Source organism: Erithacus rubecula (assembly GCF_903797595.1).
Source record: "Erithacus rubecula genome assembly, chromosome: 6".
In the NCBI taxonomy this organism is placed as follows: Eukaryota; Metazoa; Chordata; class Aves; order Passeriformes; family Muscicapidae; genus Erithacus; species Erithacus rubecula.
In genome coordinates, this window is record NC_136688.1 from 25,701,383 (window position 1) to 25,720,575 (window position 19,193).

The 19,193-nt window shown below is 39.8% G+C and overlaps 1 protein-coding gene across 1 annotated transcript in view; it reads left to right on the forward strand.

The window, feature by feature from the left end:
* Positions 1–19,193, forward strand: part of STARD9 (StAR related lipid transfer domain containing 9) — an 89,281-nt gene that overhangs the window by 63,477 nt on the left and 6,611 nt on the right. Inside the window, 4 exon segments of the mRNA XM_079308002.1 lie at positions 3,087–3,277; positions 6,399–6,879; positions 7,603–9,778; positions 9,780–18,730. Of these exon segments, the coding sequence (XP_079164128.1) occupies positions 3,087–3,277; positions 6,399–6,879; positions 7,603–9,778; positions 9,780–18,730 (11,799 nt within the window).

Sequence of the window (19,193 nt, forward strand, 5' to 3'; positions counted from 1 at the left end):
TTGTACCAACTAGCTACATCATCTGAACAAAGCAGAAGGAATACTGCAGTGATTGCTGTGCTGTATTAGTTTTTCCAAGGTTTAAAGTGGAGTATGGCTGCTCCTCTGCACTCTGCCTTTCTGGGGTGTAGTCCTGATATGGAGCTGTGATTAGTACCATCAGTTTGGCCTGGCTCATGCTCTGCTGTGTGCAAACACACAGGGCTGTTGGAAAGGATCTCACAGTTTCATGATAGCTCAGCAAAAAGCCATTACTACACATGTGAGGGAATATGCTAGTGCTGCTGAGAGCAAACAGCACACTGCCACGTGCAGGGATTGTATTGCTTATTCTCTTACTCTTTGATGTGGGGGTGGTTTCAGCAAGGTTGGAAAGTATAGGAAAACCTTATGACCCTACTGTTAGATGTTACCTAACCAGCCCTGAGGGCATTGTTAGGTCTTTGGATTGAAATGCAACACTGAGTTGCTTCATTTACTTAAATATTCTGGGTTTCAGTTTGTAAACAGTTTGAACTCTGATAAGACAATTTTATGGGAAGATTGGCTGAGAGCTAAAAGGCATGGTTAGGAAGAATGAGAGACATTTTATCAGAGGAATTTTATCTAGTTTTAGTAAGCAGTTGCAGAACAAGATTCTTTCTCTACTGTTTTAGTGTCATGCTTCTTTACAGCCTGCTGGCAATGATTTACTCACTTTCCTCAGTCTCATGCAGAATGATGCTAAAAATGATAAATTAGTAGAAATCAGCTCTTCTAATGTTTGGTAATGCTAGTGGATCCCCATCACTTCTCTTGGATGAATCTACTTTGCTTCTTCCACATGTGTCTCAGAGAAAGCAACTTGCCCAAGGTCATGTGAGACCAGTGAGAAATTTAAGATCCATATTTTTCAACTTTCATAGGAATCAGAGCTTTCATATGCCTTTTAGTAGAACAGGTTAAAGAGCATCTTGTCACCAGACTGCAGAGAGGCTGTCAGCTTTAGTGCAAAGGCTTTTAGAGGCACTCCTCCTCCTGAAGACCTTGGAGGCCAAGGATGTGAAGACACAGAGGTCATGTCACTGCTCCTAAATCAGAAGTGTTCTATCCAATCAGTACTTCAACCTCCAGATTATATGGTTGCTCAATTAGAAAACATGGAAGACAACCTCAAAGCTGCAAGGCTCCCTGAGAGTTACCATTAAACCATGGGGGCTTTTCCTAAATGAGGTACCTCAGATTTAATATTCTGTTGGGAAAGTGATTCTTCTTTAGTGAACCAGTCTAACCTCTGAGTTTGTCCCCCATGGTTGGTGGTGTTACAAATACCTGAACAGCTGGAGATTTGTAATTGCCACAGGAGCCTTTCAGTGCTGTAGTAAGTGTCAGTTCAAACCTACTTCAGCTGAATGAGAAATGAGGCATCCCACTTCTATCTCCTGGGGATCAATTAAAGTTTATCTAAGAGGGAAAAATTACAAATCACAGGGTATTGATATCTTTGTAGTCGAGCCAAGGACAAATAGATCTTGGACCTGCATAGTCTCATAATTTGTTTGTGTGGGTGACAAATAGACACAAACCATTTAGCAGATGGCAGCAGCAAAGTTTGTACTGTGTTTGCACCATGACAGACAGCTGAACAGAAGATTTCAGTTACCCTCAGCATTCGATTTACATAAACATTAAAACAAAACAGAATTCTGTTTTTCTTGTGTGAGCAAGATTCATAGTAATATTGTATGTTATTGAAAAATCCTAAAGTTTTTATATACTGCAGCTTTCCTACTACTTCTTATGAAGCAAAATGCGTGTACCATGTAAAGGTACTCCAGGAGTTTTGTAGATTTTGGCTGCTTAATTATTTCATCTGTCCTGTTTGCTAAACTATCCCACAAAATCAAGTTTTTGCTGTAGAAATTGTTGCCTACATTTCTAAATCAAGATGGTAAATTATTCCTGTGTAGAAAAGGTCAAACACTCTTTTCATACAGGTGACCTTGTATTGGTAGTGATTTTATAAACTACATTACATTTCCAAAGATTTCCTTTGAAATTATATTTTTGGAGGTATTTTGACCTTCCGGAACTCTTTAGAATTTTTATGTCTTTGATTGTCTTATATATATGTAAGTATAATAAATACATAATTTACTTTCTTAGTAAAATATAATTAAAACGTTTTTTCAAGAACCCAAAGGTTTAATTTTCTGAGCTTATATATAATAATGCAGTGTTTAGCAGGCAAAGATCATATACAATCTTTAGATACAATCTTACTTCAATGTTAAGAATTTCTTGATGACAGCATGTAGACAAGTAGAATATATATTCCTTTCAGTGAACTAAGGTATCTTGAACATTATAATGAATTAATGTTAAAATAGATACTATTTTGGTTGTTGTTCCATGTGTATAAAATTTAGGAACACAGTCAGGAGCCAAACATCTTGGAGAAGATTGTAAAGCAGTTTTTCAGAGGCTAGTCACTTCTCTAAAAGTGCTCCAAATATAGAAGCAGTAACCTGATAAGAGTTCTTGCATCCAGTGGAGATTTGGGTGATCAAGGTCTTTCCTTGGCACTGCCAGAGACTGTCACTGTAATCCTGACAATGCCTGTAAATATTTCTAGGTTGGAGTTTTTGATCTGAAAAAAAATAATGTTGGCCATTTTTGTAAAGCACTTTGAAGTATTTAAATGACAATTACCTTACATTGTGGTCACAAAATTTAATAACTTAAAACAATCCCTTCCCCAGTTTCATTTGTGGAAGACTATGGCAAAATGGAAAGGGACAATATTTTTTAAAATTCTTTTTGCTATTATCTTTCTGGATATGGAATTACCATATCTGGATATAGTCTGGATAATGGAATTACCTGCTTCACTACTAGATCTTTCATGTTTTCTGGTATTTGTGACACTTAGAGGGTTGCAGCCTGCTGTGACATGCATAAACACAGCTATGCATTTTTGGCATCATGCACCCTTATTGAACAAAACAACATCTGGAATATTGTCTGTCTTTCTTTAGTAAAATGGCTTGTTTTACTACAAATAATATTTGTTTCTGGTTTAAATTCACTGTCAACATTTCTAACAGCAGAGAAATAGATGCTGTCCATGAAGAGTACAGGCAGAAACTGAGAGACCAGGAAGCTTTCCACAGAAAACAAATTCAACGACAGCAGCTCTATGTTGAGGATTTGAAGCAACAGATTCTGAGAGGACAGATCAAAGCAGAGCAAGAGCTAGAAAATGACCAAGCACTCATCAACCAGCAAATCCAAGAAAGTGGGTACCTGCCTCTTCCCCTGCTTCAATTCCCTTCCATGACTGCATGCTTTCATCCTCTCAACACTTTTTGTCCTAGTGATGCTTTCTTTTATGATGCTTTTCTTTTATGAGTGGAACTTTTATTATGGCTAATTACTGGATTTCTGCTCCAATTGCCTTTCCCTTGAGAGCAGTTACTGAGCTTTGATTAACAGAACCAAAGGGCCTCCTTTGCAGTGCCCCAGCAGCACTGTTTAATTAGCACTGCAGGTCATTGCTGGGAGGGACAGCACCAGCTACTCCCCTGTGCCTCTGAGCCTCTCCTCTCCCAGGCTGATCTCAATCCTGCTTCCCTACAGCAGAGGCTCTGCTGTTCTCTAGTTTGTCTTTTAATGAATTATTTGATGTAGGTTTCAATGTCTCAGGCCAAAACTTACACAGTCAGCTATCTTTTAATGATGCCAGCCACAATGAAGAGATTAAAAGGAAATTGTTTTAATGGGATATGGCAGAAGAATATATGGACAGTATATCAGGAGATTTTCCTCAAAAATCTTTATTTTGTGGCCCTGTAGACTTGTTGTCTGCTTCCTTCTAATTCTGCTGTTTTCACTGTTCATGCAGAGCTTAGCCAGGCAGGTGGTTTTTGCCAGCCAAATACAATTCTTTGCTTGGCAACCCACCAAAGTTCTTCACCTCTTCTGTGCCCTCTGTGGCTCAGCTCCTGACAAAGGCAAATTTGTGAGCAGAGATTAATTAGCATCTTAAGCTTGCAGCTCTCTTGCAGGGAAACTGCTCTGCCAAATATTCTGCTTGCTAAAATCATGCTAGAGACAACATGTCTGGAAACAAAGTTGAGAAAAAAAGTTTTGTATGTGAAAACTAAAAACGTTATTAAGAAAAATTAACATAATGGCAATAGTAACTATAGAGCTAGAATTGCTACCTCTGTGCATGTGCTCTATGCAGAGCTGCCAACACAAGCAGGACAGGAGACTCACTGTGGTGGGGATCACTAATGAAGTATGTTTAAAAAGATCAGTATTCATCAAGCAAGTGATACCTACAATGTCTCTGCCCTAATGATTTCTTGCATTAGGGAAAATTCCAGAGCCCCAAATTCCTCTCTTGCAGCTCAGCTGTGCAGAGCTGCAGGTAACCCTCATTCATCACATCAAATTTAAATACCTCTTATTTTCTGAATTAATTATTGTATCCCTGAATAAGCAATGAAACATTGCTTATTTAGTAAAGGACTGCACATTGAAAGTAAGCTCAGCCAAAAAAAAAAAAAAAATGCTGCTAGTGAGACAGCAGTGCTTTGGGAAACTGGTTCTTTGAGAAATGCTCTACTTGCAAAGGAACTGGCCTGAGATTTTTACATTGTTTGTTCAGCAATTGATGGGGGCTTTTTGTTTGCTTAGAGAGCTGAATATGTATATTTTTATAGCAGCATAAAAATCTGCTTCATTAAGAGAACATGTTCAGGCCATCAGATACAACCTGGTCATGGTGATCTCAATAATCCCTTCTTTTGTTACAGTTCATCATAGCTCAGATTGAAGCTGGTGTGCTCTGAAAAACCTCTAAGCATATCCATTCCTTGCATGGAATAAAAGCAGTCATTGCACCCAGGGTTTGAAACAAATCTGTATGGTTCTGTTCTATACTGCATCCTCACTGGCTGCAAAGTTCAGGTTCTGAATATTTAGAGACGACTAAGTGTGTAAGCAGAGGTAGCATATTTTGTTATCAAATTAGGTTAATCACTTGGTATATGAACATATTTTACATTTATGAAGTGTAGGGGTCATTAACAGAAGAGAATCTAATTCTTTTTGTGGAGTAGAGTGGTAATTCTGTGAAAAAGAAACATTGACTGGTGGTGTGAACTTGTGTTTTTTGAATTGTTTGTCACAATAGCTAAGGGTTGTGTTGGCTTCACTGCATGTTTGCCATGACAGTATTTATTCTATTTCATGCACATGTAACTAGTTATCTTTAAGGTCCCTTCCAACCCAAGCCATTTAGAGATTCAGTAATTTTATGATTACATGCTGAGATAGTGGATTTCCATGAGGCTGTTTTGGCAAGGGCTCATTGGGGCAGCCACAGTTGCCAGAGACAGCAAATTTCTGGTAGTTGCTCTACCACAGCCAGGTGCCACACAGGGATTGTTTTGCTTGGAAAGTCTTCATCTGATGCATTTAGAAAGGCTGCCATAGCTCTCTAGCAGGTACCCATATGATGACATCCTTGTGGCCTGGTCTGTAGCTCACTTGGAAGGCTGCATTCCCATCCACAGGACTGTGCCTGTCAGCTGCCCTGCAAATGAGGCCCAGCCACAGTGGGGCAGAGGGAGGTCCAGCCTCCTGAACTTGCCACCAACAGTGAGCACAAAAATTGCCATTTCCTGTGCTAAACAAAGTCCATTAGTGTAGCTCTGGGCTCCCTCCTTTGCCATTTCCAGCATGCTGAGGTGAGTGAGAAAAAATATAGATGGGTTTGTTTTCACTTAGCTAAGTTCAAGAGGAAAGGATGGGAGCAAAAGCACAAAGAAATGTTGGTTTACAAATATTTGTGCAACTTCATCCTCTAGTTCCCTTGTTAACACTGCTTCCAGTGCACACACATTCTTTCCCATACAAAGTTTGACATGTGACTTCAGAACAATTAAAGCAGAAGTAGAAAAAAAAAGCTAATGAAGTCATACTTCTCTACTGTGAATATATACCCTGTGTCTGAAAAGTGTACAGAGTTAAACTCAAACCTTTTCATGCTTCCACTGTATTTTAACAAAATTGAGGTGATATTAGAGAGTCAGCTTTGAGAAATTGACATTTGTTCCACATTTTTCTTACAGAAAAGGTTTTAACCACCAGTCTCTTCAGCTGTATTGGCCAAGCCCCTGCTTATATTCTGCAGCTGCTACCTCAGTCCTTAACCCAATGAAGAGGCTTTTATCAATGAAGTAGAGCAACAGTAGATTTTTCTTTAAATAGTTTGTTGAGTCTCTGCATGTATGGAGATTCTGTTCTCAAATGACCTCTAAAGGCTGATTAAATTAAGAAACAAGATAGTAACATATAATATTTTTCCTATGCTTTTTCCTTTCTTTTAACCATTGTTTTGTTTACAGACCAGCAGTGGCTTATAAATGAGAACAAACGTCTGGCTGCTCTTCAGCAGCAGCAGAGGGAGTTTGCAGTGCAAACAGAATCTACCCTGTGTGCAGAGGCTGAGGTGCAGAGCATCCCTGGGCTGGAAACCTGCCTTTCCCTGCTACAGCAGAACAAGAAGAGACTGGTGCAGCTGGAGCTCTTGCAGAGGTACTCCTTGAAAAAGGCTGAAAGAAGCATAAGAAGGAAAAAGGTCAAGTTCCGGCTGGAGAGGATAGTCAAGAAGCAGAAGCTGTTGGAAGCCAAGCAGAACCTAGAGCAGCTGGAAGCCAGCTGCTGGCTCAGTGAGGAGTGTGTGGAACAACCCCAAGCTCTAAGTGACAATATTGCTGTATGGTCCTCTTTGGATCACCACTGGCAGAAGAGACAGAAATCGTTGGGTTCGAGCTCCTCGCAGCACAGGCATTTCTTCTGTGACTCATACCTGCCCCAGGTACTCAGGTAAGTTAATATCTGCCACATCCTCTGCACTTTCAAAAGTAATGTGAATTCAAGGTGTTTTCAGTGGTCACCTATAATCCTGAATGCCTTTCAATGTATTGGAAAAAAATCCCCAAATCTGCAATACCAGTGAATCTACTATATTGTACATCAAGCTGGACTTATCTGTCCTTTTCCTTCAGAGTGTTGGTAAATACTAATTTCTGAAAAATTTTATCTTGATTACCATCAAACTCTTCAGAATACAGGTATCTTTGGGGTGATTATGGATAGGATTTTTATACTGGTCAGCCTTTCTCAAGTTAAATAAATATCTCTATGCAAGGCGAAAATATTGGGGTGTTACAGTGTCTATGACAGCATGGTTCTTAGCTATTTCTACAGCAGAAAATAGCTAAACTCTGATAAGTGAATTTCTGTGACTTAGAACTATCTTTTATTATTTTTAATTAACATTTACAGCTACTTGAGCCTACAGAGATTCAATATGAAGCTGCACATCATATCATTGAGCTATTCCTTTGTGTGTAGAGCATCTTCCCAGATAGCAAGGGGATTTTATAATTAGTCACAGAATTTATTTTTTTATTCCCTGCTAGAATTGGATTTTGGGAATGTTGCTTCATGAATTGCTATTGTTATTTGCAAGATATTACTGTGGTGGAAATGTCAACTACGTTATTCAAGCAAGGATTGGACTTTCTTTCTTCTTTATTTCCACAGCTGTTTTTCGAAGAGGGAGTCTGTCTCGAAGTTATCTACCTCACCAAATACTGACCAACACTATAAAGGTGGTACAACAGGGAGGTTGTCACCTGTAGAATACCTTTACAGAAGTGGTAAAGACATTTCTGGGAGTGATGACCTTAATGATGAAAAGTGGATGTCTTTTTCAATCCAGAGGCAGCTAACTGAAAAACAAAAAACATCTTCAATTGAAAATAAAAAAGGAGCAGAGAAAGACTCTAATGATTCAGCTATCATGGCTTATATCAATAAAAATTATAAAAAAATTGAAAAGTTGGATGACAGCCCAGGGCATGCTGGATCTCAAAACCAGACCTCTAAAGGTTCTTCTCCTAATCTTTTTAAGGAGAAAGATGAGCCTAAAACCTTTATTACAGGGAGAAGAATGACAAAATCAAAGGTGCTAGGAGATTTAAGTCAGCCTGCCAGTAGCAATGTAGCACAAAATAGAGCTCAGGTATCCAATAAAAAAATTAGAATGGATATCAATGGAAAAGGCCACAGGTCTTCTCCAGAAAACTGTCCTAAGCAAATGAAGAAAACAGTGTATGGAAACCCACCATCACTGCATCTAAACCAAACAGTCAAGAACTGGAAGAGAGAGGAAAACTCAGTCTTGCCAAGTCACGAGAAATCATCAGTGGAACAGAAAGAATCTCTGATGGCAGCAGCATCAGTAGGAAACCTCACTAAGATGAACTCACAGACACCACTCTCTTATGTTGAAAAAAAGTGGCACAGTGCTGAGATACTAAGTGCTGGAATGTCTAAGACAGCCACAGATGTGCTGGGAAACTGGCAAGAGGATGATGAAAATGAGATTTCTGATACTGACAGTTCCTATTCTGTAGATTCACTTTCTTGTGCTTATGCAAAAGCTTTACCAGATAAGCTGAAACTGGAAGATTTTGACAGAAATAAATGTCTTGCCAACCCAGAAGATTCTGAGAGTGATGACAGTCAAATGTCTCAAGACTCTCTGATAGAAAAGGAAAATAAAGCCAAAAAGCAAAATACAAGCCAATTGTACAAGTTAAAGGCCCATCATGAGCCAGCTAAGCTTTTCAGAAGCAGAACTGAGAACCATATTTCATCTTTGGTGACATCATATGCATCCCACAGGAGACTGGGAAAGGCTGAAAGAAGCTTTTCTCTGGACAGCTTAGCTGATGGAGAAGAGATGCCAGCAGAAGATCTGGTAGAAGAATCCAAATCTGACTCATCTGATGAAGTACCAGCAGAGATTTTCTGGAAGTTACAAACTCCTAAATTACCAACTACACAGATTGAGGAAGACCATGAATCCAAGACCTGCGACAGAGATACAGAAGGGACCAATTGTGATGCGAAGCTGAGCAGTTCCTTTTATTTGAACACCAAGCCACAGACTGCTTCCAGTAATGCTTGCAAGCAGTTGCTGAAAGGGGCAAAAGTCTCCTTTGTAGAACAAGAAAGATCTCTTGCCAGAAGACTCTATTATACAAGTGGAAATCGTTTGCTTACTAATGATGCCTGGTCTTCCTGTGACTCAAAGGTTGACACCAGCAACCCCAGAATAACAGCATCTTCTTCCCATGAAAACTTAGAATTTCAAGACGCTCATCTGTGCTCTTTGAGCAAACCAGAACTTTGGCTAAAGAAAGATGATCTAAAGCAGTCAGCTGCTGAGGTTTCTTTTGTTTCTGGCTCTAAGCAGATTCACAGCATTACTCACAGTCCTCATATTGTAAACCAAATAAACTCAGTTTTCTCCTCTGACACATTGGAAGTACCTTTACCTGAAACAACAACTGCAAGTGGGACTTCTGAGAGTGGATCATTAAATAAGATTTTGAAGGGATGGACAAACTCTAATGAAAATTCTTCCTTGGAATCTCAAAACATAATGTCCTCATTTGTTAGCTCAGTAGGACCAAGTTCTTCTTTTGTTCCTACTTCAGCAGACCATGATTATTATGAACACTCAAGGTCACAGCATCCTGAACAAGAACAGCTGGGTGAATTGTCTACTTACAGGTCTGCTACTGAATGTGCAGGAACATTCAGCTGTTTGGAAATCACCTCCACTGCAGACTGCCTGTCACTGGTACCTAAGAAAGAGGAGAGCTCTCTCCCCACAACTCATCCAGAGTTGCCAAAAGATCACACTCTGAAAAAAAACATCTTTTATCTCTGTGTTGCCTGTGCAAATTGTGGAGCAGGGGAATGGCTGTGTAGATGCTGATTTAGAAGATGATTTAGTCAGAAGTTTTTCAAAAGATGAGCTTGATAATGACTACAATAACTTGATGACAAAAGCAAGTGTGACAGATTCAGGCAGTGAAAGTGCATCTGTCAGTGCACCTGCTGCTGAGTGTTCCATGGGACTTGCTCATAATATGGCCTCAACACAGACATCTGCAGTAAAACACATCCAATTTGGAAACTGTGGGCAGCTTTTTCCAGTACAAAAAATACCAACATGTTGTGATGAAGGTTTCTTTCTTAGTGACTTAAACAAGAGCTGCTCTCTAGTGAGCAGTTACAAGCTTCAGACTCTGGCTGGACAAGGAACAGAATCAGCTATTGCAGAAGAACCCCCCAGGTCTGGGGAGAGTAATCTGGAAACAATGCAAGAAACAGATCGTGAGCAAACACCTGCAGAAGTAACAGCAGAGACAGACTTTTCCTCACAGAAAACAACATATCAATGTCACCCTTTAGTTGTTGCTGTCAGTGCAAGCTTTGACCAGTCTGCAACACCAATAGAAATGCCTCAAAAAGAGAGAACCAGTATGGAAATAAGCACAGATAGCTTGGCAGACATTGTGCCAGAGGTGCCTTCGTTCAGTGATCATGAGGAATACGTTTCAAAGGATGAAGGCTTGTCTTCACTAAATCATTATGAATTCAAATGCAAATCTGATTCAAAGGATTATTCCCCTGACTGTGCTCTAGCAGACAATCAGACAAGTTGCTTATCCCAGCACATTTCAGAAAATTATACATTATGCACTGATAACATAAGAGAAGTAAGCAGCAAAAGCAAAGAACACAATGTATTCAATTCTCAGGCTGCAGTTCAGAAAGAATTTTCATCCAAATACAAAACCCCAGTGGTAAATGAAGTAAGTTATTTCCTATTGAATGTAAGTGAGAAAAACACCGAGTCCTTTCCTGCTGCTATTTGTGAGAATACAAATGATTTTATCCCAGAATCTAATTCAAGCCTTTTTTACAAAGTTTCAACAAAAACTAATCTTTTTCAAAGTGCATCTGAGACTGAAAATTGTGATAAACTATTGGAGCATGTCACAATAGTGAAAGAAGATTGTGATGCTACATCTAATCTTACTGTGGAAGTCAGTGTCACAGAAAGTTGTTCTGATGCACATTCTGGCTGCCTTTGCCCAACATGCTCTTCAAATTCAACAGGGCAGAAAAACACTACACATAATACAACTGCAGATATTTCTGCAGAATTTGATGCTTCTATTCTCTTGGAATCAGAAACACAGAACAAATCTTTAATTGAATCTAGAGAAGAGAAAGAAGCATTTTTTGAAAGTGATTGCCCAGAGGACATCTTTCATGTTGAACATGATGCAAATACTGAGTTGGGAAAGGTATTTGAATGCAACACAAATGCATCAGCTGCCATTTCTCGAGAGGATAGTTCATATAAAAAGAAAGAATCCCAATTTTTCAGAAACAAAGAAATGGATACAGAAGAAGCCATGGCTGCTTATCAGAATACGGAGACAGCCAGAGATGAAGAAATAATAAAACCAATCAATAATCTAAGCAACTTAGAAAAAAGTGCATTGGAAAAGTGCATTAAATCCAAACACACTGAAAGTTTACCTGACAGACCAGCAGCCCAAGTCCAAATTGTAAGTGAAGACAGAAGTGGAAAGGATTTTAAAGACATTGGTCTAACTCAGAATCCAAAGAAACCTACTGATATTGCAGCTTGTGAAGTTCTCTGTGAGTTTAATACAAATCTGTGCCTGACACATGAAGAGGTGGACAAAGATGAACTGCAGGAAGCCAGCACAGGGGCAGAACATACTCAGGAGTCAAAAGCTCTTGTGCATTCTGGCAGCCAACTTGAAACAAGCAGCTTTGACCAAAAAGAAAAAAGTGAGAAAATAGAAACAGGTATTTATTCAACAGAGCTTTCTGTTGCTCCCAAAACCACCCCTTCACCTGTGAGTTCCCACACAACAGATATTATTCAGAATACTTTGGGATTCCTTGATACTTGCAAAGGGCTTTCACAGATGAACAGAACAACAGAGAATGTAGCTGAAACAGTACTAATCCCAAGGAAGCAAGGAAATATCTCAGCAAAACTTGAAAATGAAGGACAAATAAATTCTAACAATTTAATTGAGCATTGTGTACCAAACTGTTTGCCCCAGGAAGACAAGGTTAATGAATGTGAAGTGACTGGGAGTGAAGAAAAAATTACCATGACAAACACTGAGGAGCTGGTTATTATGAGGCAAGAAGACACATGCACAGAGGAAAATCTTTATTTTAATGAACAGTCTCCAGCTCTGCATCAGATGTATGGTGACAGAGGGGACAAAGAAGAAATTTTAGATCAATTTAAGATCCCTGAAAGGTACCTGATGGCTTCTGAAGTAGAACCAAATACACTGTTAGAAGATGACTCAAGATGCCATGACCCCACTGAAATGAGTGAGGATGGTGACTCAGTGGACTCTGCTACAGAGATAGGAAATGCTGATGCATGTGAATATTCAGTTGATGATAGTGCTGGAATTGACCAACACAGAACTGAACAAAAATTTACAAGTCTTAACAGACACAGGTATATGAGTTGCTCTGTGCAATCTCCTGAGCATGGCACTTCAGGAAACTTGAATGTGAGTATAGATAGAAGAAGTTCTGATATTTGTGAATTGGATCAAGTAGGCTCCAGAGCTGAGGAAGAGAAAGTGCAATTGATGAAGCTGGTAGAAATGGCCAAAGCAGATAAACAAGAGCAGATATTTGTAGAAAACATGGAGGAGGTAGAACTGATCTTTTTACAAAACCTGGATGAACTCTTCCCTGAAAACAAAGGCAGCTATCAAATGACCCATGGTGACAGCAGATTAAATGAAATATTAAGAGAAAGTCAATGGGTATCTACCAGCTTTTCTGGAAATAATGAAGACATTAGCAAGAAACAAAATCCACCAACATCACAGAAGTGTACAGAAAAAAACCAAGAACTTCAAGACTCCCCATGCCAGTCTTTATATCCTAGAGGAAGTGACGATCTTGTTCAGGATGTTCCCACTGCACTGAAAGGATGTGTAAAACCATCTAACAGCAGTCTTGGAACTAGAGCTGTTCTGCCTTACTACAAAACATTAATGGAGAGTGAGATTGGTGTTGGCACATCAGTTACTGCCAACAAAACAGGAGAAGATGAACATCTTCCAGGTAAAACACAAAGTAAGAGTGTAGCTCTTCTGCAAACCAGGACCATGCAGCAGAAGCATGAGGAAGAATCCTCTGTATTTAAAAATGGACCTGATTATCCCATATCTGTGCAACCTGACAATGAGAACAGCTCTTTCACTCCCTACAGTGCAGGTGGTCTTGAGTCTGGAGCTCTTGTACTTCAGCAAAGGGCTGAAGGAAGCTCATTTTCCTTGGAAAAATTAGATTCTTCTGAAGATATAATACAAGATATTAATAATGCTTATGAAGAACACAGTATGGATTTAATGGTTAATAAATTATTAAAAGACTGTCTTAATTCCATAGAAGACACAGCCCAAGAGGTAAAAGGTACCATTGTGCCTGATTCACTAGTGTTGGATACTTTAAACCTGCTGTCTTCCTCAGAGAAAGAAGTGATGGAAGACATAGGGGTGGGAAAAACCCACTCTTTACTAGAAAGCTCTACCCAAAAATTATTTCAGAATATTAATACAACTCAGAAAGTTCCTCACTTGGGGGGCTCATCACTGCATGATGAGAAGACAGTTTTAAGTGCAAACTATCCTACAGCAAAGAGTAAATGTGAAAACCCTGAGTTTCCTGGTGTAGCTGGGTATCAGCATGAGCCTACAGAAAACCAGGAACAGGAGGCTTCTGAAGAGTGCTATGTAGGCCAATCAGGCAACACTCTTTCTGATAAAGATTCAGCCCTTTCAGAAGGCTTGAACAAGTCTCCAAAGGAAAATCCACATTACAGCAAAGACATTCTAAATTATAATAGGAACTTGGGCACTTCTGAACGTTCTTCTGGTCTTCTGAATTGTCCAGCATCATCTGCAGGTAGTTTAATTGTCAGCAATGGAGACAAAGGTAAAAATGATACTATTCTCTCTGAAGAAACAAAATACTTTGAAAGTGAATCAACTGATTTAAATGTATCTGCAACTTTTCCTGGTGTTTCTCAAAAAGGAGACGGAAAGGAAAATAATTCTGCAGTTGCAGAGGCCACATATGCTCAGAGTAATAAACTCCCTGAAATAGTTGTAGGAACAGAGCAAAAGAAGAATATTGTTCAAAGTTATTTCCAGAATTGTGGTGACATAAAAGAAGATAAAATTGATGAGTTCTCAGAACACTGCAGTAACACTAACAGTGTGACTGTACCAGAATCGGGTCTGTTCACTTTCCAGAGCCAAGGACAGACTGGTCAGGGTGAATCAAAGGCTCTTCCATCACACTCTGCAGAAGACACTCCACTTGGGACAACATTTCAAAGCTCCAAGAGCTTCGGTGCTTTTAACACATCTTCTTCACTTGGGGACTCAAAATCTCCAGTATTTAGTCAGCTTGAGGACTCACTCCAGGACAGCTGTTTGACTGAGAAAGCATCCTGCAATTCTGCAGATGTGTGCTCAATAAAAGGAGGAGATTTTCCCCAATCATTTGCAGGAGTCAATTACCCAGCCTTATCAGCATTTTCAGAATTTCCTTTAACTGCAGATGTAGGCCATGGTGAAATTAGCACATGTGATACTTCACATTCAAATATATTGAAACAGTCTCCATTTGCTGTTTTGCAAATACAAGACACTCAGTCTGATAAAGCTGTGGTATTTGATGAGCCAGTATGCGCTTCAGGAAGTATTTTACTTTCTCTTGCAAAAGAAAATAGGCATTTTCCAATGTCAGACATAGATTGTACTTCATATGAAAATTCTGCTTTAGATGAGGGAGCTGCATATGGAAGTAATAGTAAAGAATGTTACAGTGATACAAAAATTGATCAGCATCATTTGGATAAAGTTCCACCACAAGAAGCTTGCAACAAACACATGGAGAAAATACCAAATGATTCTCTTTTTCTACCATCGTTACCTTTTTGGGATACTAGAAGGGCAACTCCTATTAAAGAGGGACAAATGAGAAATACACTTAATGAAAGAAAGGAAGAAATGCATTCAAATATTGAGAAGGAACATTTTATAGTAAAGACAGAGCAGAGAAAAACATTAAGTAGAGAACCTGCTCAAAAGGAAGCTATTGTATCCTCAAATTCTCCAACTGAATTAACAGGTTCAGAAGTTACAATTTTGGAAAATCTGTATTCAAGAGATGTTCAAGTGGATCCTGAATACTCCTGCAACTCATTTAGTTCAACATTTCCCACATACAGAAGCCCTGATCCCAGGCAACCTTATCACACTGTCCTGGGTTTTGAAAGAAACCCTGCAGATCTGCAAGACAATTGTCAGTATGTGACTGCAAGTGAACAGAAAAACAAAATATGTTCAAGCATTGATAGCCCTGCTGCTGATGCTGTGGCAGACACTTGCTCAGCAATGGGAGACACTATAATGAGGAATAATATACTGAAATCTGGAGGACTAAATTTTTCTGTAAAAAGTAATGAAACAGCCTCCATAAAGTTTTTGCCAGAAAACCATGATTTAACTCCTCAAGAATCCAAATTTATGCAATTCAGGAGCAAAAGATCATATTCTACCATACAGAGTACAAAGGGCTGTAAACAAAGTGAGCCGAGACCATATTTACAAAGTCACAGAGTATCAGCTCCAGCTATTGCTGTTTTCTCTGATACAGAATATACTTTGGAAGCTTCATCTAAGGCAGATCCTGTGTTATATTCTGCATCTAAATCACTGCAAGATTTGAATATGAGCGTAGAGCCTCCATCACCAACTGAAGATGATTTTTATGGAATTGAAAGATTTTCAAAGCAGGAATCAAAGAACTTTCTACAAGTTAAATCTAAACCCAGATTTCAGCAAAAAATAGCACAAACTAAGAAGCTTGCAAGCTGTGATCCCAAAAACTTACAAAATTTTGCAGCAAGAAGCCAAAGTATCCAGTCTTTGAAGGACTGTACTAGTCAATCTCAATCAGCCTCACTGCCCACAGCTCCCAGTTCCATGTGTGCAGAAGCAAGTGTCCATTCAAAGAGCAGTTCTCTAGCTCAGTGTAGTGAAGGAAAAGGAGAAGAAGCTGGATACCAGACAGAATCTGATTTATTTTTGCAAGATAATAAAGGTGTGATGCATTTTAGATCAAGTGATATCAACCCATACATTCACCCATGGCAACAAGAGGGGGCCTGCAAGATTGGCTGGAAACAGTATGTTTTTGGAAGTGCAAGTGATGTCTCTAGCAATCAAATTCCTTTGAACGTGGAAAATCGTAAAGTTATGAGGTGTTCCAGTGTAGACAATGGATTGAACTCTCAAAATTCTCCTTTTCGTTCTCATCTAAGTTCATATGCTACAGCAAAAGTTTTGTCAAGCACTTTGAGCAGCATTGAAGGTCTTCAAGAATGGGACAGTGTCAGACAAGACTTTCAATCAGCATGCTCGAGTGACAGTACCAAGCAGTACAGCAACATATCCAGTGAAACATTGGAAACTAACTCAGAAAACAACACTGCTGAACTTGAGAATCCTTCTGCACAACCTGGTAACTCTTCAATGCAGGTCGATGAAATTGTACTATTATATCCTTCAGAGTCTGAAAAACCTTCCAAAAAAATACCAGGGATTACATGTGAGCAAGGAACACAAACAGCAACTACAGGAAGGTATAAAAGGCAGAGAAGACATCAGAGAAGCTACACAGATGTTTCTGCAAAAAAGGAGGAAACAAACAGAGATTTATTTCATCAACCTTCTTCTTGGACTAGCATGCAGAACCTGTCCATGCATCTGTCACAGCTTCTTCAGAACACTTCTGAGCTGCTGGGAAACCTTTCCCAACAGAGTATTATAGATAATGAGCAGAATGCCAAAATCAACCAAAAAGGAACTGAAGGTGCTGTTAAGGCTATTAGATCAGATAGCTGTACTCAGACTACAGCAGATGTAGGCACTCAGACTGAGATTTTGGAAAAACCTCAAAGCAAACATGAAGAAAAACAAGTGGAAGCAAAAATGGAAAAGGAATTGAGGACAGCTCAGATAGTAAATACTGATTGGAAAGGAATTGGTACAGATACAGTAGGAGAGATTCCCAAAAGGAAAGAGGAAACATCCTCTCTTGAAGAAAGAACACAAGAAAAAACAGGGATGAAAAACCTGGGCAATTCTGACTTCCATGACAGTCTTGACAGCATTTTGGAAGACTCCTTTATGCATCTGCCTTGTTTACTCAAAACTTCCAACCCTACCTTACTTTCTCAAAAAACATCCCTAAATGCACAGCAGAACGTTGCTTTTGCTGGTACCAGAGCTTCACCTCTCACATCATCTTTGCAAAGTTCAGGGCAAGATGGTTCTTCATGCACTGTAGTTAGCAGCCCTACTAATAGCGCCTGTCAATCTCCAATGTCTTACACTCAGGATAAAAGAAGTGTCAATGAAACAGAAACTCCAGCTGAAAGAAAATTTTGGTACAAAAATACCCTGCTAGTCGATAGGGCCTCTTCCCCTATTCTTACTCTTAGTGCTAGTCCCAGCAGCCAGACTGCTTTTAGCAAGTCTGTCTGCCCTAGTAAGGAACCTCTTGGATACTCCAGTGTTGCTTCAAGTCCCCTTCACACCCAGAGAAAGCTGAGAGCAGGTCCACAGCTCAGCATGCAACATCAAGTGGACAGTTTTTCACAGACAGAAACAGACAGTGAATCAAGCACCCCTAGAGAACACAAGAGCATCAGAAAGAAACCTGGAACTTTTTCAGATAAGAAAGCAGCCAAAGAACTTTTAGGACAGGGTGGTTCAAAAGGCTTGGAACAGCAGCACAGCCTCAGGGTTGACACGCACACCACCATCTGTGCAGAACGGCTGTATCACTCCAGCAGCATGTTGGAGGTGTCAGGCCACAGTGCAGTTGTGACAGAGGATGTCAGAGACCAGGGCTCAGTGGCACATTCTCTTCATTGTATGTATGTTACCAGGGGTGGAGGAGGTTCTTCAGGTGGAACCAGGCACGAAAAGTACACTGGGAATTCTGATACTGCTTTGGTTCGTAACTACCCTTCTCCAAATGCTGACTTATTTTTTAATCAAAAAATTAATGCCACTTGTTCAAGTAAGACAAATGCTAGCACGTCCTCAGAACCTCTAGCAGAAGCATCTTCTCTCCAATTTCATGATCTCTTCTGGAAGAATGAGAACAGCTGCCCTCCCCCACTGTCTGACGCCAGCGATGCGCAGACGTCCTTCCGAGAGGACAGTACAGATTCCGTCACTGGCAGCGAATGTGACACTGAAGTTCCTCTCAGCAGGAACACGACTCCTGCAAAGCCACACAGGCCTCGCAGCTACAGTCTCCGGGACTTGCCCATTCACAACAAATTCAGCAACTGGTGCGGGTTCAGGAGCAGCCCCCCTCCTCTGCTCCTCGGCTTGAGCGGCAGTGTGACCGATTTAAGAAGTCAGGCAGAAAAGAAGCCTAGAAGCTCACGATCAACAGAAATGGAAGGGAATTACCAGCCCTGTGAGAGCAGGAGCAGAGAGATCAAGAGGCTTCAGAGAGAGCGTGCCCAGATCATGTCCAGCATCCACCTGGACCTGCACCAGCATCCCCTCACAGTGGAACTGACCGAGGCAAAGCTCAGTTATGGCATCGGGGAAACAGACGCCCTGCTGAGGGTCCTCCAGAGAGGGGCTGCAGATGAGCCAGGGGCAATTCCAGTGAAGCAGCAACTTTATGAAAGGTAAATTACTTAATGTACTGTTGTTTTAAGCATTTTTAACACACTTCCTGCAGCTTACATAACATTTAGTAATGAGATCTTAATCACTTAGTCCCACTGAGTGAAGTATATGTGAAGAGATACATTATCAGGTTTATTTTAAAAACTGTTAAGCGATGCATTTTGGACAAAATTTTGGGGTTACTCCAACAGGGAAAAATGATTTGGTGTAATTCTAATCTAGTATGACCCCACTCTTAAAATTCCTAGCAGCCACAGGAGTTATCATGTGTATCTAGTGATGAGGGAATATATTTAATTGATTTATTGTAATATAAAAATAATTGATGCATCCTAATTATGGAAATATTCCATTCATGCTTCTGTGAATAAATGCTGCTGTATGAATGAGCAAAAATAATTTTTAACCTCCCATAAATACACAAAAGAAAAATAAAAAAGATACTTGATTCTTATGATTGTA